Raw genomic sequence first — 22,557 nt, 5'->3', positions numbered from 1 at the left:
AATGGGACGGTGTCATGAACAGCATCCCATGTAGTAAAAACAGCACTGAAAATCTGTGTTGCTGTTTTGCCGCTGCCGACTAGCTATCTAGAATTATATAGCCAAGATTGGTGACCGTACAGTGCAATGTATAGCATACAGGCATAAAGTACAAATGACCACTGCAGCACAAGCAATACAAGCAGCATAGAAGCCTGTGCCCTGGCACCCCTGCTCTTATGCTGCTGTATACTAGTCATCTAGGGGAATATAGCCAAGAGTGACCCTACAGTGCAATGTATAGCATACCAGCACAAGTACAAATGAACACTGCAGCACATGCAATACAAGCAGCATAGAAGCCTGTGCCCTGGCACCCCAGCTCTTCTGCTGCTGTAGACTAGTCATCTAGGGGAATATGGCCCAGAAGAGTGACCATACAGTGCAATGTATAGCATACAAGCACAAGTACAAATGCACACTGCAGCCCATGCAATACAAGCAGCATAGAAAAAAACCTGTGCCCCAGCACCCTTGGTTTTCTGCTGCTGTAGTCTAGCCATTCCAGGAGAATATAGCTAAGACTAGCGACTGTACAGTGCAATGTATAACACATAAACACAAATGAACACCTCAGTCGTGCAATACAAGCAGCCTAGAAAGCCTGTGCCTTAGCACACCTGCTTTCCTGCTGCTAATGTGTCGCTCCCCAAGCGGGCATATAGCGACCTGTGCAGTTAAAAACAACACATGTACACACTGCAGTTATCTGTGGACAGCACTATGTGTGCCGCTTACCGCCCGCCTATAAGCGGGTGTATGATCGCCACCGTCCTGCCTGGTTGCCGAAAATCCGAGCTCGGACTTCAGTAATGGCTGCCGGCTTCTTCCCCAGCTCATGTGAGGAGGGGCGGGCCGTGGGCGTGCCCCCAAGGCAGAGCGGGAATCCGGCGCCCGACAGTGTGCAGTGAGAGGGCTGGAGCATGTAAAAAGGCTCCAGCCCTCGGCGCTGCTGATTGCTCAGCGTCTGTCCCCTTCCCTGAGTGACAGGGAGGGGGCGGGAACGAAGCGGCACTAGGCCGCAGAAGCCGGGGACTGGATTTATAAGCGCCGCCGCCGTAAAAGCGCGGTCGGCGCCCAGTCCCCGGCGAACTACAAGTCCCAGCCGCGCCGCCGCTCCCGGAGCGTCCGGCGCGGTAGTTCCCAAAACACAAAGTCACTCAGCAAAGCTGCAGTGACTGTAAGCCATTACTGTCCCCGGCGCACTAGCACACCCAGCAAGTCTGGAGTGTGCTGTGCTTGTGTGTACGGGGACACAGAGTACCTGTAATGGTGCAGGGCCATGTCCCTGAACGGTACTCCAGCTCCGTATCCAACAGGTTCAAATGGGTCTGTGGATGGAGCCCGGCGTCAGAGCTTTGAGGCCGGCAGGATCCCACTTCCACAGAGCCCCTCAGGGGGATGTGGAAGGAAAGCAGCATGTGGGCTCCAGCCTCCGTACCAGCAATAGGTACCTCAACCTTACAACACCATCCAGGGGTGAGAAGGGAGCATGCTGGGGACACTATATGTGTCCTCTTTTCTTCCATCCGAAATAGTCAGCAGCTACTGCTGACTAAAATCTGTGGAGCTATGCGTGGATGTCTGACCTCCTTCGCACACAAAGCTAAAACTGGAGAACCCGTGATACCACGGGGGGGTATAGCCAGAGGGGGAGGGGCCTTGCACTTTTGATGTAGTGCTTTGTGTGGCCTCCAGAGGGCAGTAGCTATACCCCAATCGTCTGGGTCTCCCAATAGAGCGCTGAAGAAATTAACTGTGCGGTGCATATTCCATGCCTATACATTGGCATATGTAGAGGCTTCTTTTTGAGGCAATGGTTGACAAATGATAAAAATGTACATCTATGATAAATAAAAAAAAGAAAAACAAAAAAAACAAAAACAAATAAACCCCAAGGCCTGATTTACTCGTCCGTATTTAAACACAAATATGACAAGATGGTACAGGTCTTTATCACTGGGTCATCAGTGAGCCCGATTTTACCATTAGTGTTTTCAAATGCATGGATCAATACATTACAAAGCTTTTCCTACACTTTGTAATGTTAAACAAATACAGTACACGATTGCCATCTGTGAGAGGCATTTTTCATGGACCCATGGACTTGTATTGGCCCTTGTAATAGTAAGGATGACAGCGTTCCTCCGGGTGAAAAAAAAAACAACAGATTTTTGTGTACTCACCGTAAAATAGTTTTCTCTTAGCCATCATTAGGGGACACAGGACCATGGGTGTTATGCTGCTTATCCATAGGAGGACACTAAGTAGATGCAAAGATGTTAGCTCCTCCCCTGCAGTATACACCCCCTGGCGAAGCCAGGCTACTTTAGTTTTAGTACATAAGCAGTAGGAAAACAAGTAACAAAAAACGTGAGTGAATACTCATAACAAAAAAGTACTGAGAGAGAAAAAAGCTAAGGCCCAACAGGGCAACAGGGTGGGTGCTGTGTCCCCCAATGATGGCTAAGAGAAAACGATTTTTACGGTGAGTACACAAAAATCCGTTTTTCTCTGATGCCTCATTGGGGGACACAGGACCATGGGACGTCCTAAAGCAGTCCATGGGTGGGTAAACAATAAACAACGCAACCCAAGGACTAGAAACCAGTCCCAGATAGCCAGGAGCGCCTACTGAGATAGGTACTCCACTATCGTTTGCAGAATTTTCCTACCTAGGTTCGCCTCAGCCGAAGCCTGGGTATGGACTCAGTAATGCTTTGAAACAGTATGTAGGCAAGATCAGGTTCGCAGCCTTACACCTCTGTTCCACTGAAGCCTGATGCCTAATGGCCCAAGAGGCGCCAATTGCTCGCGTGGAATGAACCCACAGCCCACTAGGAATGGGCTTGAGTTGCAAGCGGTAGACCTCCTGGATCACAGAGCGAATCCAGCGAGTCAGCGTTGCCTATGAAGCTGCCTCTCCTTTCTTAAGGCCCTGTCACACACAGAGATAAATCTGCGGCAGATCTGTGGTTGCAGTGAAATTGTGGACAATCAGTGCCAGGTTTGTGGCTGTGTACAAATGGAACAATATGTCCATGATTTCACTGCAACCACAGATCTGCCAAAGATTTATCTCTGTGTGTGACGGGGCCTTTAGGCCTTTCAAGAATGACGAACAAGGAGTCCATGTTCCTAAAGGGGCTGTCCTGGGTACGTAATATCTGAGAGCCCTCACAAGGTCTAGCGATTATAGAACCCTTTCCACCCTATGAACTGGGTGTGGACAAAAGGAAGGCAGAACAATACCTGGGCTAGTCCGGTGCTATTAGTATCACCGGGACTCCTTCTGCCTTGATCTTCCTGATTACTCGCGGCAGCAGAGGCGAAAAACATGTAAGGCAGACTGAAACGACTTCAGGAAACTAGAGCATCCGCGCCAATGGACTGTGGATCACGTGACCTGGCTAAGAACACGGGTACCTTTGCGTTCAACCTTGAGGCCATTAGATCCACGTCTGGTGTACTCCAGTGAGTGTAGATGTGTGGGAACACTTCTGGGTGGAGAAACCACTCTCCGGCAGCCAGGCCTTGGCGACTTAGAAGGTCTGCCGCCCAGTTCTCTACTCCCGGTATGTGTAACGCTGAAAACACAGACCCCCGTCGATTCGGTCCAGGTGAGGATCCTGAGGACCTCGAGATAAGCTGTCTTGCTGCTGGTACCTCCCTGCCGATTGACATAGGCCACAGCTGTTGCATTGTCCAATTGGACCCGAATCAAACGACCTGCTAGCAGAAGGGGGGAATGACCTGAGCGCGATAAGATCGCGCTGATTTTCAGGATGATTTCTGGGAAGGGAAGACTCCTGGGCTGTCCAACGTCCCGAAGCAGTGTGGAGCCAGTACGCTGCTCCCCAGACTAAGAGGCTGACGTCCGTGGTCAGGAGTAGCCAGTCCACTTGGGGGAGAAAAACTCCTTCTCGATATGGAAGAGGACTGAAGCCACCAGCAAAGCGCATGCCTGACTGAAGGTGTAAGGTGAAAAGTTCGTCCAAGGAAAAGGGGTTCTTGTCCCAGGCAGCTAGAAGCACAAGCTGCAGTGGACGGTGGTGTGGCTAAGGGAGCAGTACTGCCTCTATAGCCGCCGCTATCCTACATAGCACTCTCATACTGAATCGTATGGAGCGAGAGGAGTAAGTAGAGGGCAGTGTACCGCTTGTTGTAGAGCAGTCGCCTTATCTTGAGGGGAAAATATCAAGCCCCGAAGAGTGTCCAGGGACATGCCCAGGGAGGTGATGGATTTTGACGGGACCGGGGATGATTTGACTGGAGTCAGAAGCTGCCCTAAGCGTGATAGGGTGCCCACAGAGATCTGCACGCTGGTTGAGCCCTTGATGAGGAGGTCATCCAAGCAAGGCAGAACAGCCACTCTCCAGGCGTGAAGGGCACTCATGGCGGCCGCCATGACCTTAGTTAAGACCCTTGGTGCTGTGGCAGAGCCGAGGGTAGGGCCACAAATGAAGAAAAAAAAAAAGAAGAAGTCCTGAACCGCAAAGCGGAGGAACTTTTGGTGAGCTGGAGCGATGGGTATGTGCAGGTACGCATCCCTGATAGCTAGGGAGGCAAGGAATTCTCCTTCGACCATTAAAGGTAATAATGGACCCTAGGAAGTCCATTCTGAATCTCCTTACGTGCACGTTTGCTCAGGTGTTAGAGGTCCAGGATGGGATGAACTGACCCGTCCTTTTTTCAGGACAACGAGAGGTTGGAATAGAAGGCCTTGAACCTCTCGCCATCCGGAACAGGTACCATTACCCCCGCCGTTTGGAGGGAGTGGATTACTGAGGAGAAGGCCTCGTGGTGTTTTGGAGCCTTTGGGGGGGTTTGAGAGAAAAAGACTGACCAGGGGATCGGGTCCAGAATTCAATGTGGTAACCGGAAGACACAAGGTATCAAACCCATTTGTGGTCTGAGGCGGCGGTCCAGATGGAGGAGGACGAGACTCCTCGATCTTTGTCTAGACTGCCAGGACGAGGTGGACTCGGGGAGGGCTGAGAAGGTCGGGCCCTGCGTGTCTAGTAAAAAACATCCTGGGCTAGAGTTGGGGGAGGGAGGTACTCTTTTCCTCCCGTGGCGTCAGACAAAAAAAGAGCCTGTCCAGGTGCTCGGCAAACCATCAGTCTGGAAAGGAGTACTGTGAGAGGCTTGTTAGGGACAGAGTCCGCTCTCCATTATCGGAACCAGAGGGCCTTACGGATGGCTATGGTATTTGAGGCGGCAATAACTGCGCAGGTAGCAGCGCCGAGGGAGGCCTGCCTGAGGTACTCTGCCGCCACAGCAATGTGAACTGTTACATCTGTGAGGATCTGAGGGAAACTGGTAGTCCTGGTGCCTGTGCGACACACACGGAAGGGGAGAGGGACCCGCGGCCTCGAGGCAGAGCGATCGAGCTGCTCCACTTGTCTGTCTGTCGGCGTTAAAGAAGGGAATTTTGTTTACTTACCGTAAATTCCTTTTCTTCTAGCTCCTATTGGGAGACCCAGACAATTGGGTGTATAGCTTCTGCCTCCGGAGGCCACACAAAGTATTACACTTTAAAAAGTGTAACCCCTCCCCTCTGCCTATACACCCTCCCGTGGATCACGGGCTCCTCAGTTTTGGTGCAAAAGCAGGAAGGAGAAAACTTATAAATTGGTCTAGGGTAAATACAATCCGAAGGATGTTCGGAGAACTGCAAACCATGAACCAAAAGAACAATTCAACATGAACAACATGTGTACACAAAAAAACAACCAGCCCGAAGGGTACAGGGGCGGGTGCTGGGTCTCCCAATAGGAGCTAGAAGAAAAGGAATTTACGGTAAGTAAACAAAATTCCCTTCTTCTTTGTCGCTCCATTGGGAGACCCAGACAATTGGGACGTCCAAGAGCAGTCCCTGGGTGGGTAAAAGAATACCTCAATAAAAAGAGCCGAAAAAACGGCCCCCTCTTACAGGTGGGCAACCGCCGCCTGAAGGACTCGCCTACCTAGACTGGCGTCTGCCGAAGAATAGGTATGCACTTGATAGTGTTTCGTGAAAGTGTGCAGACTAGACCACGTAGCTGCCTGACACACCTGCTGAGCCGTAGCCCGGTGCCGCAATGCCCAGGACGCACCCACGGCTCTGGTAGAATGGGCTTTTAGCCCTGAAGGAAGCGGAAGCCCAGAAGAACGGTAGGCTTCGAGAATTGGTTCCTTGATCCACCGAGCCAAGGTTGACTTGGAAGCCTGCGATCCCTTACGCTGGCCAGCGACAAGGACAAAGAGCGCATCTGAACGACGCAGGGGCGCCGTGCGAGACACGTAGAGCCGGAGTGCTCTCACAAGATCCAAAGAGTGCAAATCCTTTTCACACTGGTGAATTGGATTAGGGCAAAATGAAGGCAAGGAGATATCCTGATTGAGATGAAAAGGGGATACCACCTTAGGGAGAAATTCCGGGACCGGACGCAGAACCACCTTATCCTGGTGAAACACCAGGAAGGGGGCTTTGCATGACAGCGCTGCTAGCTCAGACACTCTCCGAAGTGATGTGACTGCCACTAGGAAGGCCACCTTCTGCGAAAGACGTGATAGAGAGACATCCCGCAGCGGCTCGAAAGGTGGTTTCTGAAGAGCCGTTAGCACCCTGTTAAGATCCCAGGGTTCCAGCGGACGCTTGTAAGGTGGGACTATGTGGCAAACTCCCTGCAGGAACGTGCGGACCTGCGGAAGCCTGGCTAGGCGCTTTTGAAAAAAGACGGAGAGCGCCGATACTTGGCCCTTGAGAGAGCCAAGTGACAAACCCTTGTCCATTCCGGATTGAAGGAATGAAAGAAAAGTGGGTAAGGCAAACGGCCATGGAGTAAAACCGTTATTAGCGCACCAGGATAGGAAGATTTGCCAAGACCTATAATAGATCTTGGCGGACGTAAACTTCCTGGCCTGTCTCATGGTGGCAATGACATCCTGAGATAACCCTGAAGACGCTAGGAGCCAGGACTCAATGGCCACACAGTCAGGTTGAGGGCCACAGAATTCAGATGGAAAAACGGGCCTTGTGACAGCAAGTCTGGGCGGTCTGGAAGCGCCCACGGTTGACCCACCGTGAGATGCCACAGATCCGGGTACCACGACCGCCTCGGCCAGTCTGGAGCGACGAGAATGGCGCGACGGCAGTCGGACCTGATCTTTCGTAACACTCTGGGCAGCATCGCCAGAGGAGGAAACACATAAGGCAGTCGAAACTGCGACCAATCCTGACCTAACGCGTCCGCCGCCAGAGCTCTGTGATCCTGAGACCGTGCCATGAATGCCGGGACTTTGTTGTTGTGCCGTGACGCCATGAGATCGACGTCCGGCGTTCCCCAGCGGCGACCGATCTCTCGAAACACGTCTGGGTGCAGAGACCATTCCCCCGCGTTCATGCCCTGACGACTGAGAAAATCTGCTTCCCAGTTCTCTACGCCCGGGATGTGAACTGCGGAGATGGTGGAAGCTGTGGCTTCCACCCACTGCAGAATCCGTCGGACTTCCTGAAAGGCTTGACGACTGCGAGTGCCGCCTTGGTGGTTGATCTATGCGACGGCAGTGGCGTTGTCCGACTGGATACGGATCTGCCTGCCCTCCAGCCACCGATGAAAAGCCAATAGGGCTAGATACACTGCCCTTATTTCCAGAATATTGATCTGAAGGGATGACTCTATCGGAGTCCAGGTTCCCTGAGCCCTGTGGTGGAGAAAAACCGCTCCCCACCCTGACAGGCTCGCGTCCCTGGTGACTACAGCCCAGGTTGGGGGTAGGAAGGATTTTCCCTGCGACAGAGTTGGGAAGGAGCCACCACTGAAGTGACGTCTTGGTTGCAAGGGAAAGAGAGACGTTCCTGTCGAGGGAAGCCGAACTCCTGTCCCATTTGCGGAGAATGTCCCATTGGAGTGGCCGAAGATGGAATTGCGCGAACGGAACTGCCTCTATAGCTGCCACCATCTTCCCCAGGAAGTGCATGAGGCGCCTTAAGGGGTGTGACTGACTCCGAAGAAGGGATTGCACCCCTGCCTGCAGAGAAAGCTGTTTGTCTCTCGGAAGCTTGACTAACGCTTGCTGGGTATGAAACTCCATCCCAAGGTACGTCAGTGATTGGGTCGGTGTCAACTTGGATTTCGGGAAGTTGATGATCCACCCGAACCGCTGGAGAGTCGCCAGAGCGACAGATAGACTTTGTTGACCCGCCACCCGAGACGGGGCCCTGACTAGGAGATCGTCCAAGTAGGGAATCACCGAGTGGCCCTGAGAATGCAGGACTGCCACAACGGATGCCATGACTTTGGTGAAAACCCGTGGTGCTGTCGCCAAGCCGAAAGGCAGTGCCACGAACTGGAGGTGTTCGTCCCCGATGGCGAAACGCAGGAAACGTTGATGCTCGGGTGCGATCGGTACATGGAGATAAGCATCCTTGATGTCGATCGATGCTAGGAAGTCTCCTTGTGACATTGAGGCGATGACCGAGCGGAGAGATTCCATCCGGAACCGTCTGGTTCTCACATGTCTGTTGAGCAGCTTGAGGTCCAGAACAGGACGGAATGACCCGTCCTTTTTTGGCACCACGAACAAGTTGGAGTAAAATCCGCGACCACGTTCCTGAAGGGGAATGGGGATAACAACTCCTTCCATCTTTAGAGCGGCTACTGCCTGAAAAAGTGCGTCGGCCTGAGCGGGCGGCGGAGAGGTTCTGAAGAAGCGAGCCGTAGGACGAGAGCTGAACTCTATCCTGTAACCATGAGACAGAATGTCTCTCACCCATCGGTCTTGAACATGTGGCCACTAGGCGTCTCCAAAGCGGGAGAGCCTGCCACCGACCGAGGATGCGGTCAGGGGAGGCCGAGAGTCATGAGGAAGCCGTCTTGGAGGCAGTGCCTCCTGCGGCCTTTTGTGGGCGAGACTTGGATCGCCTCGCATAGGAGTTCCTCTGGTCTTTCTCCGGCCTGTTGGACGAAGAGGATTGAGACTTGGCGGAGGGACGAAAGGACCGAAATCTCGATTGAACCTTTCTCTGTTGAGGTCTCTTAGGTTTGGCCTGGGGTAAGGAGGAATCCTTTCCTTTGGATTCCTTAATAATCTCATCCAATCGTTCGCCAAACAAACGGTCGCCAGAAAACGGCAAACCAGTTAAGAACCTCTTGGAAGCCGAATCTGCCTTCCATTCGCGCAGCCACATGGCCCTGCGGACTGCCACCGAGTTAGCGGATGCTACAGCTGTACGGCTAGCAGAGTCCAGGACGGCGTTCATGGCGTAGGATGAAAAGGCTGATGCCTGAGAGGTCAAAGACGCAACTTGCGGAGCAGAATTACGTGTGACAGCATTAATCTCAGTCAGGCAAGCCGAGATAGCTTGGAGTGCCCACACGGCTGCAAAGGCCGTGGCAAAAGACGCGCCCGTGGCCTCATAGATGGACTTCACCAGGAGCTCAATCTGTCTGTCAGTGGCATCTTTTAGCGATGAGCCATCTGCAACCGACACCACGGATCTAGCCGCCAATCTGGAGACTGGAGGATCCACCTTGGGACAGTGAGCCCAACCCTTAACGACTTCAGATGGGAAGGGGTAACGCGTGTCAGTGAGGCGCTTAGTAAAGCGCTTGTCCGGGACCGCTCTGGGCTTCTGGACAGCGTCCCTGAAGTTAGAGTGATTGAAAAACGTATTGCGTGTACGTTTGGGGAACCGAAACTGGTGTTTCTCCTGCTGAGACGCCGACTCCTCTACAGGAGGAGGCGGGGGAGAGAGATCTAACACCTAGTTGATGGACGAGATAAGATAATTTACTAAGGCGTCCCCCTCAGGTGTATCAAGGTTAAGGGCGACGTCAGGGTCAGAGCCCTGAGCTGCGACATCCGCCTCGTCCTCAAGCTGGGAACCCGAGCAGCGAGAGGAAGTTGGGGAAGAGTCCCAGCGAGACCGCTTAGCCGGTCGGGGGCTGCGGTCCGGGCAGGAGTCCTCCGCCTGAGACCGAGGGGCCAACCTATGAGCGCGCTGTGGCGCGGACCGAGAGGGGCCTGGGCCTGTGAAGGGTCCGGTCTGGACTGCAAAGCCTCTAGCAGCTTAGAAGACCATTTGTCCATAGACTGTGCAATGGATTGAGAAAGTGACTCAGAGAGTTTCTCAGCAAAAGAGGCGAACTCTGTCCCTGCAGACTGGTCAGGGGGAGCAGGGGGGTCTACATGAGCCGAGGGGCCCACCAGTGTCCGAGGCTCCGGCTGAGCAAGCGAAACAGGGGTCGAGCATTGCTCACAGTGAGGGTAGGTGGAACCTGCAGGTAACATAGCCCCACAAGAGGTACAGGCCGCAAAAAAACCCTGTGCCTTAGCAGCTTTGCTCCTTGTGGACGACATGCTGTTGTCTCCTAGGAGAGTGATCACTGAGGGTATATGGGAAAGGGGTATACAGCCCACCGAACAGATAGATATAGATATATATACGTATCTAATCCGGCACCCTAAGGGGACCAGCACCGGGTGACCGGTGTGGCTTACCGACCGCTAACGAGCGGAGTGTGTCCTCCAGATTCCCTGCCTTGTATCCCCGGAGCTGCAGAGCTGTTCACTGAGAATCCTCCACCGGCAGAATGCCAAAAAAATGGCTGCCGGAGCTCTCAGGGGAGGAGTGGAGCCGTGGGCGGCGCCAGCAAAAGTGCGGGAATCTGGGGTCCCCACAGTGATCAGTGAGGGGGGAGGAAACATGCAGGATGCTCCAGCCCTCACATCCGACGTCAGGTCGGTAATCCCGCCCTTACCCCTGACAGGCAGGCCCGGGGGCGGGATTTTTGCGACTGGGCCGCGATGAAGCCGGGGACTAAATTTGAGACCGCGCCCGACAAGCAGGCACGGTCGGCGCGGAAGTCCACCGGCCTCCTGAATTCAGCAGCCGCCGCGGCTTCCGGGAAGAAGGTGCGCTCCCTGCACAGTCCCCTATGGGGACACAGAGTACCTTTAAGTTGCAGGGCCCGGTCCCTGAGGTTGAAGAGGCTACGGTCCGGCAGGTTCCCACAGGGGCTGCGGATGGAGCACGGTCCCAGTAAATGGATGACCGCTTAGGATCCCACTTCTCCCAGAGCCGCTTAAGGGATGGTGAAGGAGACGGCATGTGGCTCCAGCCTCTGTACCCGCAATGGGTACTTCAACCTTAACAACACCGCCGACGTAGTGGGGTGAGAAGGGAAACATGCCGGGGGCCCCGTGGGGGCCCTCTTTTCTTCCAACCGACATAACTAAGTTGAGAATGCATGAGAGGATGTGTGCCTCCTTCCACACAAAGCATAAAACTGAGGAGCCTGTGATCCACGGGAGGGTGTATAGGCAGAGGGGAGGGGTTACACTTTTTAAAGTGTAATACTTTGTGTGGCCTCCGGAGGCAGAAGCTATACACCCAATTGTCTGGGTCTCCCAATGGAGCGACAAAGAAATCCCTTTTTTTTTTTTGAGGTTTCTTCACCCTTTTAAAGGAGACCGCAGGGTCAGTAATAGTGGATGGGAGATATTCCACATGCAGAGTTTTCGTTGATTGCTGCAATAAGTCGCAGCTTGGTCGCTCGGGGAGGTTGAAACCAAGGAATCATCCCGGTACAAACATCATTCCCCCTTCCTCCGGCTCCTCAGAGAGCGCGGAACATGTGAGAGAACCCCATCTGTGTACCCCAGAGGGAGAACCATGGGGGTCATGCCCTTTTTCTGATCTCCAGCGGTGAAGTAGAGGGCTGATTCTTATCAGAAGGACCCTCTATAGATGTGTCATCAGGCTGCGTTCTGTCCAGGGGCCCCGAGGGGTGTGAGGACGATGTTGCATAGCCAGCACCAGGTTCTGGGAACTGTGCCCATTCTGTGGGACTGGGAGCCGTAGGCTCTGGGCTGGCAGCGGTTGCTGCGGTGGTGGCAAGGGGGGGGAGGGGGTGGGGGGTAAGCTACAGGGGCACCGGACTCACAGAAGGAGGAGGTGCTATCATCCCCTAGTAGCTCAGCGTCTTATAATTGTTGCTGTAGTTGTGCAGGGCATAAAACATGTGACTGCAGCCCCTGGCTGATGAGCCACAAACTCTGATTGTAATGAGGGAGCAATGCTCTGCAGGGCTAATATGCAAGTGAGGCTATAGCTCACCCAGAACCCTGATGACCCCTCCTCCTGCGTGCCAGTTCTGGGAAGGAGGAAGCCAGCTCTGAGCGACGCCCACAGGCTCTGATCACAACAAGAGGGAGCAATGCTCTGCAGATCCTGTGTGAGGGCGGGGGCGTGGCTTATCGAGTGTCGGAGGGGACGGGGCTTAGCTCTGACAAGAAGGCATGAGAAAATATAATAAAAAAAGGTGGGAAGGGACTCCCCCTTCCCTCCTCCAGCCCTGCACAACAATGGTGGATAGAAAAACCTCAGTCTACCACAGCTGCGGCTGCACTCCCCTCCCCCCCGCCACAGGTGGAATGCTATGCAGGAGTCTGCAATCACAGCCCATGTGCATCCAGTCAGTGTGACCTTTGCTCCAATTTCCTGTCAGGGAGCCAGTGTGCAGATTCTGACAGCTGCTGTGCCCGGTCACAGAACGTGTATCAACTCAGACCCTGCCAGAGGGACTGAGGAAGTTTTTCATCTGCTCTGGAAAAAAATCGGAAGGATCTCACCTCAACTCCTGTGGAGATGGCAGTCTGATGCCTGCTGCCTGGTCACACCGATGCAGTGTATCAACTCCGAGCCTGCAAGAGGGACTGCGGAAGTTTTCATCTGCTCTGGAAAAATCGGAATGATCTCACCTCAGCTCCTGTGGAGATGGCAGTCTGATGCCTGGTCACACTTGGTGCAGAACGTGTACCAACTCAGAGCCTGCAAGAGGGACTGAGGAAGTTTTAATCTGCTCTGGGCTCTGGAAAATAAGTGCCATGAGACCTGTCGTCCAGTGAGTAACAGCCCAGGATCCAACGTCGCAGGAGGGTGTACGGGGAGGCGATACTCCGCGTTCCCGCCTGTTGATGGTTTTGGGAAATCGGTCCCCAAAGGAACCGTCAACCTCTAAAATAAAAAAATTCCTGCTGCAGTAGTCTGCAGAGATGTGCCTCCTATAGACACTAAGCTAAAACTGAAGTAGCCTGGCTAGGCTAGGGGGTGTATACTGCAGGGGAGGAGCTAACATCTTTGCATTTACTTAGTGTCCTCCTATGGATAAGCAGCATAACACCCATGGTCCTGTGTCCCCCAATGAGGCGTCAGAGAAAACATGCAATTCTTTATTCCATCAGTTGTGTAACAGCAACGATTCGACCTGGTGGTCTTTATCAAGCTTGACAAAGACCACCAGGTCGAAACGTTGCTGTTACACAACTGATGGAATAAAGAATTGCATGTTTTTTCACCCGGATGAACGCTGTCATCCTTACTATTGGTATGTTGTTTCAAGTGATCCCTTGATCATGGACGTGCGCTCATGAGGTGCTGATTGTGCTGTTGCACAGGCACACACGTTTTTTAACCAAGGTTCTGTGGACTTTTCTTTTTTGTATTGTCCCTTGTAGTCTGTGCTGCCACCAAAAAAAAAAACAAAAACAGACATGTCTCCATGTTTTGTACAGACACGGCACATGTGAATAGCATAATAGATTGTGTGTGTGTGTTGTATATACAACATGGACGTGTGAATGAGGCCTATTAAATACAGAATAAGATGGTTAATGACTAGAGATGAGAGAACCCCAACTTCAAAGTTTGGGGTTCGTAACGAACAAGGACTTTACAAAAAAAAAAAAATCAGTGTCAGACTTTGGGTGCTCTACATATGTAAGCACTCAATTGAACATTTTTGATAGACTGAGCTGTTTGCAGTCTTTGATCGGCTCTCACTGAAGGTAAACAAAAAAAAAACGCCCTCCGTCCCTTTGAAAAGCTCTCTTTATGGCTGGCTGTATGTGGGCATTTTTAATGCAGAAAGAACGCAATCAAAGCAAAAGCCGAAAAACAATGGCGATTGTACGGTTGTCATTTTTATCCACTTAAGATTGCTTTCATGTTTCTCAGTACATCATTTGGCAAAATAATTGATAGTAGGTTGATTTGAACTTGTATTTTTCTTAATTCTAGAAAAAAAAAATTTCCCCACTTTGTATTGTACTAGTCCCGTTGGGGGACTTGACGCTGCAATCATTGGATTGCTTCTGCTATACAGAGAGGTGCATCAGTACTACTCTATATAGCAGAAATCAGAATCTCCTATGAATGTTGGCATGCAGGAGAATCGTGATGACAGACACAGGGGTCATCAAATGACCCATGGCCGTTGTGACAATCATCAGTGCCCCATGATCATGTCACGGGTACACCGATGGGAGCAGGTAATGGCGCGCTCCCCACCGGTGTGTGTTAAATCCCACGGATCTCCGATCCACCTGCAGCTGTTAGGGACACAGGACGGCTGATCAGATTACCTGACGTGCAGGGAAAAATCCAGGCTTGGCGTGTGAGCCTGTATCAAAGTTAGGGGCATGACCTTTAACGTAGACATACATCAACAATCGTGCAGGTGTTAAAACAATTAAAGTGTTAATGTTTCCAATTTATTTTCCTATTTGAAAGTGTTACTTTGTTTTTCAAAAAAAAATAAATAAATAAATTTAGATTACTTTCACATCGGAGTATTTATTGTCAATTTTTTTTTATGTATTTAGCTGGTTTGCAGTTTCTGCGCCATTTACCATCATAATTCCTTTTTTCCATCTCATGATGTAGCCTATATTTTCCAGCATGTCTGTGGTTCTGCAGAGGTGGCAAATTGTGCGCCCCTACTGTGCTCTGAATCACATACAAATACAGTGACAGATCAGTGACAATATGGCTGCTGTCACCTCTCACACTGCCGTCTGTATCATGTGTCTTCTGCTTTAGTTCTGTGTGAAAAATTGTTAATTACAATTACATCACCTACAATTTTATATATCGTTTGAATTAAGAATAAGTATACATTTATTCACCAAGGTTTTTTGTTTTAAATAAATAAAATGTGAAAAAAATGCATGAATTCTTTATTTTTTTTGGGATAAGACGAGAACATTCATTTTTAATAGAACAGGTTTATTTTTCCTAATACAGCCGCAGTGACGTAACAGTCATGTTTGATTGTAACTAAGGCTGCTTTCACACTACGTTTTTTTAACATGCGTCATGAACTTTTTTTGCTGTAAAAGCGGATCCTGCTTTTACAGCAAAAAACGCATGCTAACGCATGTGTTACTTTGCAGGATCCTGTCACTGGATGTTTAGGGGCGGGCATTGGAGTCATGTGATCGGGAGTGAGGGGAACTAAACGTGCCAGACTGGGAGCCGGCTTCTTACAACTGCGGAGGTTCGTAACCAAGGTAAACATCGGGTAACTTGCTTGGATACCCGATATTTATCTTGGTTACGAGCGTCTGTACACGTAACCAACATAAACATCGGGTAACTAAGAGAAGTGGTTACCCGATATTTACCTTGGTTACGAGTGTCCGCATCTCTCAGGTGGGAGAGAGAGACAGGAGAGGGAGGGGGAGAGACAGAGAGAGAGAGGGCGAGGGTGAGAGAGGGAGGAGAGAGAGGGACTGATCACCCGAGACTAGTTTCTGTGCATGCTCAGTAGAGCAAGCAGGATCCTGTCTATCAGCATGCCAGCGTTCACATGCGTTTGCGTGCTGTTTAGTCATGATCCAGCAATTTGCAGTATTTGGACGCAGCTCAAAAACGCTACAAGTAGCGTTTTTGTAAAATGTTAAACTGCAAGTCGCTGGATCCTCACTATAACGCACGCAAACGCAGGTGAACGCATGTTAACGCGAGTCCATTGCAAATGCATTGAAATGAAAACGCATTTGCACTGGATCCGCTTTTGCGTTAAAAAAACGTTCATGACGGATGTTAAAAAAACGTAGTGTGAAAGCAGCCTTAGTTATTTTCCTGTGTGCAGCACTGTGGGAGATGTTTATGCTATAAGTATCAAGACAAGTCAGGCCTGAAAAAAACGTTAGATACGTCACATGTTAACTTACCAGGGACCTGGATAAGAAGGTGTACCCCATACGAATGTGCCCCTCTCACTCTGCAAATCTAGAAGATTTCCATAAATTAAATTATATATATTAACATACACACACACACATACATGAAATCATAAATATGATCAATTATATAATGACGATGGTAATTAGGAGGTTAGAGAGCACCTATTGATTAATAAAAACACAGCACTTTGATCCCTTTGTTTCTGCAATCAGTGCTCAGCAAGACCTCCTGAACCTCTAGTAAAGATGGATTTTATTGGAAAATTAAATAGAATTTACACTTTTGTGATTCTTTATTGTTTGAAACGGCCAAGGATTGTATTATTGATTGCTCAATAAATTGCCCTTAAGGCCGCTTTACACACACCCGCCCCCGTCGTTTGTGCGTCACGGGAAAATTTCTGCCTGTGGTGAACAATATCGCTAGGACGCGTCACAAATACTTACCTTCCTAGCGACGTCGCTGTGGGCGGCGAACAGCCTTTTTTAAGGGGGAGGTTCGTGCGGCGTCACAGCGACGTCACACAGCAGCCCGCCAATAGAAGCGGAGGGGCGGAGAGCAGCCGCATTAACGACATGCCCACCTCGTTGCCGGAGGATGCAGGTACGGTGTTGTTCGTCGTTCCTGGGGTGTCACACGTAGCAATGTGTGCTGCCTCAGGAACGACGAACAACCTGCGTCCAGCACCAGCAATGATATTTGGGACATGAACGGCGTGTCAACGATCAGGTGAGTAGTTTTGATCGTTAGTGGTCGCTTGTAGGTGTCACACGAAACGGCGTCGCTAACTAGGCCGGATGTGCGTCACGAATTATGTGAACCCAGCGATATCTTGTTAGTGATGCCGTTGCGTGTAACAGGGCCTTTAGTCATAGTGTGCTCTAAATTAACATACACAGTATTTTAAACCACAAGAACCAAATCATATCCAAGCAAGGGCAATATTGCCAAATGTGCATTAGGACACACATCCCTGCATGCACGGTAAATACAAAAGCATGTTAACATATAATATAATACCTAAACTGTATCAAATACATTACCATTTTGACCACCTTTAACAAATAAAGATTCACAACAATGGGCTATCTGGTATTGAGCTCAATTATCGAGGAAGCCTCTCTCAAAAGTAACTGTCTCCAAACGTTCATGGTTAACCATATCAGGGGGCATATTATCTTAATACTGGTCCTGCTGCTCCCAAATAAGTGGTGGTGTGTACCGCAGGCATGTTACCCTGAAATACTCACGTCTGCATCACCATAGACAAAACTACCAAAAGCTGATTAGCAATGCTAGGTGATGGGTTTTTCTGCAGTCAAAAACTGCTCTCAGCAGTAATAACAGGTTGTTCAAAACAGGCTTTTTCTGGATGCGGATTACGTGTGCTTTGTTTACATCTTTAATAAATGTAAATGCTGCAAAATAGTCTGATGTGTGTTTTTGCACTCATTGCTTTCTTTAGGTGGAAAAAAAAAACACTGCAAAAATGCTGAAAGACGACATGCTGCAGATTTAAAAAAAAAAAAAATTGCAGTTTTCAAATTCAGTCAAAAAAAAAAAAAAAAAAAATCTGTGCTTATAGAATTTCTGAAGTCTCACAGCTTTTCCTGGCACTATAAAAACCAAAACTCTGAATGTAAACATAGCCTTAAGGGCACTTTACACGCTGCGTTATCGCTAGCGAGCGTACCCGCCCCCATCGGTTGTGCGTCACAGGCAAATCGCTGCCCGTGGCGCACAACATCGCTTACACCCGTCACACGGACTTACCTTCCCTGCGACGTCGCTGTGGCCGGCGGTCCGCCTCCTTTCTAAGGGGGCAGTTCGTGCGGCGTCACACAGCTGCTGTCCAATAGAAGCGGAGGGGTGGAGATGAGCAGGCAGAATATCCCGCCCACCTCCTTCCTTACTCATTGCCGGAGGACACAGGTAAGGAGATGTTTCTCGTTCCTGCAGTGTCACACATAGCGATGTGTGACGCCGCAGGAACGACGAACAACCAGCGGCATGCACCACCAACAATATTATGAAAAGGAGCGACGTGTCAACGATTTTTGACGTTTTTGCGATCATTAATCGTCGCTCCTAGCTGTCACACGCTGCGATGTCGCTAACGACGCCGGATGTGTGTCACAAACATCGTGACCCCGACGATATATCGTTAGCGATGTCGCAGCGTGTAAAGCACCCTTTAGGGTATGTGCACACCTTAAATATTTGCTGCATTTGTGTTTAATTTTTTCCATGCATTTTTCACAAAAACCAAAAGGATTTCCTAGTCCCAGCAAAGTCAATGTGATACTCAGTCTGCTGGATCAGTTATTTTTATCTTGCAGATTTGAAGCAGTCTCCCATATCCGCAGTAGGTCAACTCTCCCATTTTTTGCTCCATTTTTCACGTTCTAATTAATGGGCAAAAAAAAACATGCAGGAAAATCTATGCATATTTTATGCTACATTTTTCTTATCCACACTTCAGTGCAGCGAATACTTGACGTATGTACATACCCTTTTTGATTTGAATGTTAAAAGGGGCTTTCTCAAGGTGAAGCTTCAGGAGTGCAGTGCGCTCGCCTTTCTGCTTTGCCGGGGGTGGTGCACCCCTGAAGACTGACAATTCAGACCAGCAGCATTGACTCTCCTCTGAGGATGCAAAGGAAGCTGTGCCTCTACAAGGGAGAGTATCAAAAGAATATCAAAAGAAACAGACTGGATCCAGGAAGCTTCATGAGCAGCCTGAAAATCTGCTGCTTGGGCTGTGCATTTATAACGTTTTTTTCCCAGTGGTATGATGAAAAAAAAAACATAATTTTTTGGCCTTTTTTTTTTTTCTTAGTCTACCTGTGTTCACTGAAGAGGTTAACTACTGTGATAGGTTTATACCGTGCTTCCCCGAAAAAACGGATTTTTGTGTACTCACCGTAAAATCGTTTTCTCTTAGCCATCATTGGGGGACACAGGACCATGGATGTTATGCTGCTTATCCATAGGAGGACACTAAGTAGATGCAAAGATGTTAGCTCCTCCCCTGCAGTATACACCCCATGGCCCAGCCAGGCTACTTTAGTTTTAGTACACAAGCAGTAGGAGAACAAGTAACAAAAAACGTGAATGAATACTCATAACAAAAAAGTACTGAGACAGAAAAAAGCTAAGGCCCAACAGGGCAAAAGGGAGGGTGCTGTGTCCCCCAATGATGGCTAAGAGAAAACGATTTTACGGTGAGTACACAAAAATCCGTTTTTCTCTGACGCCTCATTGGGGGACACAGGACCATGGGACGTCCTAAAGCAGTCCATGGGTGGGTAAACAAACAACGCAACTCAAGGACTAGGAACCAGTCCCAGATAGTGGAGCACCTATCTCAGGAGGCGCTCCTGGCTATCGTTTGCAGAATTTTCCTACCTAGGTTCGTCTCAGCAAAAGCCTGGGTATGGACTCGGTAATGCTTTGAAACAGTATGTAGGCAAGACCAGGTCACAGCCTTACAACCCTATTCCAATGAAGCCTGATGCCTAATGGCCCAAGAGGCGCCAATTGCTCGCGTGGAATAAGTCCGCAGCCCACTAGGAATGGGCTTGAGTTGCGAGCGGTAGACCTCCTGGATCGCAGAGCTAATCCAGCGAGCCAGCATTGCCTATGAAGCTGCGTCTCCTTTCTTAGGCCTTTCAGGAATGACTAACAAGGAGTCCATGTTCCTGAAGGGGCTGTCCTGGGTACGTAATATCTGAGAGCCCTCACAAGGTCTAGTGAATATAGGAACCTTTCCACCCTATGGATTGGGTGTGGCCAAAAGGAAGGCAGAACAATGTCCTCGTTCATATGAAACAGGGAAGTAACCTTCGGAAGAAAATCCGGAAGGGGGCGTAGAACCACCTTGTCCTGATGAAAGATCAGAAAGGGTTCGCGGCAAGAGAGTGCTACCAGTTCCGAAACTTGTCTGATGGACGTAATCGCCACTAAGAATGTTACCTTCCAGGAGAGAAGAGCAAGAGAAGATTCCTTAAAAGGTCCAAAGGGGGACCCTGGATACAGTCCAAAACGAGATTGAGGTCCCATGGGTCCAGTCCACGGGTCCACGGGGGAACTAGATGGGAAACACCCTTGAGCACAGTCTTGACTTGCAGATTGCAAGCTAGGCGGTATTGATAGAATATTGAGAGAGATAAAACCTGCCCCTTGAGGTAAAGGAACAACCCTTTTTGCAACCTGACTGCAAAAAAAAAAATCCAAAAAAAAAAATCAAGAATTCTGGGGATCGCCAGAGGCATAGGTTGGACATTAGATTCCCTGCACTGGGAAAGGAAAGTTTTCCACGTACGGTGGTAAATACGGGATGAAGGCTGGCTTTCGGGCACTGTACATGGTGGAGATGACCACGGGAGAGAATCTCGCTCTTGTTAAAGTCCAGGTCTCAATGGCCAGGCCGTCAGCTTCAGGGCTCTGGAGTTCTGATGGGAAATGGGCCCTTGAGTCAGCAGGTCTGGGATGCTTACGAGGCGCCATGAGCAATTGTACTAATTCGGCATACCAGGCGCACCTGGGCTAGTCCGGTGCTATTAGTATCACCGGGACTCCTTCTGCCTTGATCTTCCCGATTACTCGCAGCAGCAGGGGCAGAGGTGAAAAACATGTAAGGTAGACGGAAGCGACTTCAGGAGACTAGAGCATCCGCGCCGATGGACTGTGGATCACGTGACGTGGCTAACGTGGGTACCTTTGCGTTCAACCTTGAGGCCATTAGATCCACGTCTGGTGTACCCCAGCGAGTGTAGATGTGTGGGAACACTTCTGGGTGGAGAAAACCCTCTCCGGCGGCCAGGCCTTGGCGACTTAGAAGGTCCGCCACCCAGTTCTCTACTCGCGGTATGTGTAACGCTGAAAACACAGACCCCCGTCGATTCGGCCCAGGTGAGGATCCTAAGGACCTTGAAATAAGCTGTCTTGCTGCTGGTACCTCCCTGCCGATTGACCTACGCCACAGCTGTTGCATTGTCCAATTGGACCCGAATCAAACGACCTCCTACCAGAAGGGGGGAATGACCTGAGTGCGAGAAAGATCGCACTGATTTTCAGGATGATTTCTGGGAAGGGAAGACTCCTGGGGCGTCCAACGTCCCCAAGCAGTGTAGAGTCAGTACGCTGCTCCCCAGACTAAGAGGCTGGCGTCCGTGGCCAGGAGTAGCCAGTTCACTTGGGGGAGAAAAACTCCCTCTCGATATGTAAGAGGACTGAAGCCATCAGCAAAGCGCATACCTGACTGAAGGTGTCAGGTGAAAAGTTCGTCCAAGGAAAAAGGGGCTCTTGTCTTAGGCAGCTAGAAGCGCAAGCTTCAGTGGGCGGTGGTGTGGCTAAGGGAGCAGTACTGCCTCTATAGCCGCCGCTATCCTACCTAGCACTATCATACTGAATTGTATGGAGCGAGAGGATTATGTAGAAGGCAGCGTATTGCTTGTTGTAGATCGGTCGCCTTGTCTTGAGGGAGAAATATCAAGCCCCGAAGGGTGTCCAGGGACATGCCCAGGCAGGTGACGGATTTTGACTGGAGTCAGAAGCCGCCCTAAGCGTGATAGGGTGCCCACAGAGATCTGCACGCTGGTTGAGCCCTTGATGAGGAGGTCATCCAAGCAAGGCAGAACAGCCACTCTCCTGGCGTGAAGGGCACTCATGGCGGCCGCCATGACCTTTGTTAAGACCCTTGGTGCTGTGGCAGAGCCGAGGGTAGGGCCACAAATGAAAAGTCCTGAACAGCGAAGCGGAGGAACTTTTGGTGAGCTGGAGCGATGGGTATGTGCAGGTACACGTCCCTGATAGCTAGGGAGGCAAGGAATTCTCCTTTAACCATAAAAGGTAATAATGGACCCTAGGAAGTCCATTCTGAATCTCCTTACATGCACATGTTTGCTCAGGTGTTAGAGGTCCAGGATGAGTCGAACTTACCCGTCCTTTTTTGGGGACCATGAGAGGTTGGAATAGAAGGCCTTGAACCTCTCGCCGTCCGGAACCGGTACCATCACCCCCCGCCGTTTGGAGGGAGTGTATTGCTGAGGAGAAGGCCTCGCGGTATTTTGGAGCCTTTGGGGGGGGGGGGGGGGTTGAGAGAAAAGACTGACCAGGGGATCGGGTCCGGAATTCAATGTGGTAATCAGAAGACACAAGGTGTCGCACCCATTTGTGGTCTGAGGCGGCAGCCCAGATGGAGGAGGACGAGACTCCTTGGTCTGTGTCTAGACTGCCAGGACTCGATGGATTCGGGGAGGGCTGAGAAGGCCGGGCCCTGCGTGTCTAGTGAAAAACATCCTGGGCTAGAGTTGGGGGAGGGAGGTACTCTTTTCCTCCCGTGGCGTCAGACAAAAAAAAGAGCCTGTCCGGACGATCGATAAACCATCGGTCTGGAAAGGAGTACTGTGACAGGCTTCTTAGAGACCGAGTCCGCTCTCCATTATCGGAACCAGAGGGCCTTACAGATGGCGATGGTATTTGAGGCGGCAATAACT

General features: G+C 50.5%; 1 protein-coding gene across 1 annotated transcript in view; it reads right to left on the bottom strand.

Moving 5' to 3' along the window:
* LOC142292076 (gametocyte-specific factor 1-like) overlaps positions 1-22,557 on the bottom strand; it is a 157,900-nt gene that overhangs the window by 21,011 nt on the left and 114,332 nt on the right. The window contains exon 7 of the mRNA XM_075337175.1: positions 16,045-16,102. Coding sequence (XP_075193290.1) covers positions 16,045-16,102 — 58 coding nt within the window. The remainder of the gene's footprint in view (positions 1-16,044; positions 16,103-22,557) is intronic.

This window comes from Anomaloglossus baeobatrachus, chromosome 2 (genome assembly GCF_048569485.1).
Source record: "Anomaloglossus baeobatrachus isolate aAnoBae1 chromosome 2, aAnoBae1.hap1, whole genome shotgun sequence".
NCBI classification, from domain to species: domain Eukaryota; kingdom Metazoa; phylum Chordata; class Amphibia; order Anura; family Aromobatidae; genus Anomaloglossus; species Anomaloglossus baeobatrachus.
Note: the sequence above shows the minus strand (reverse complement) of the source record. Positions and strands in the feature narration are given on the sequence as shown.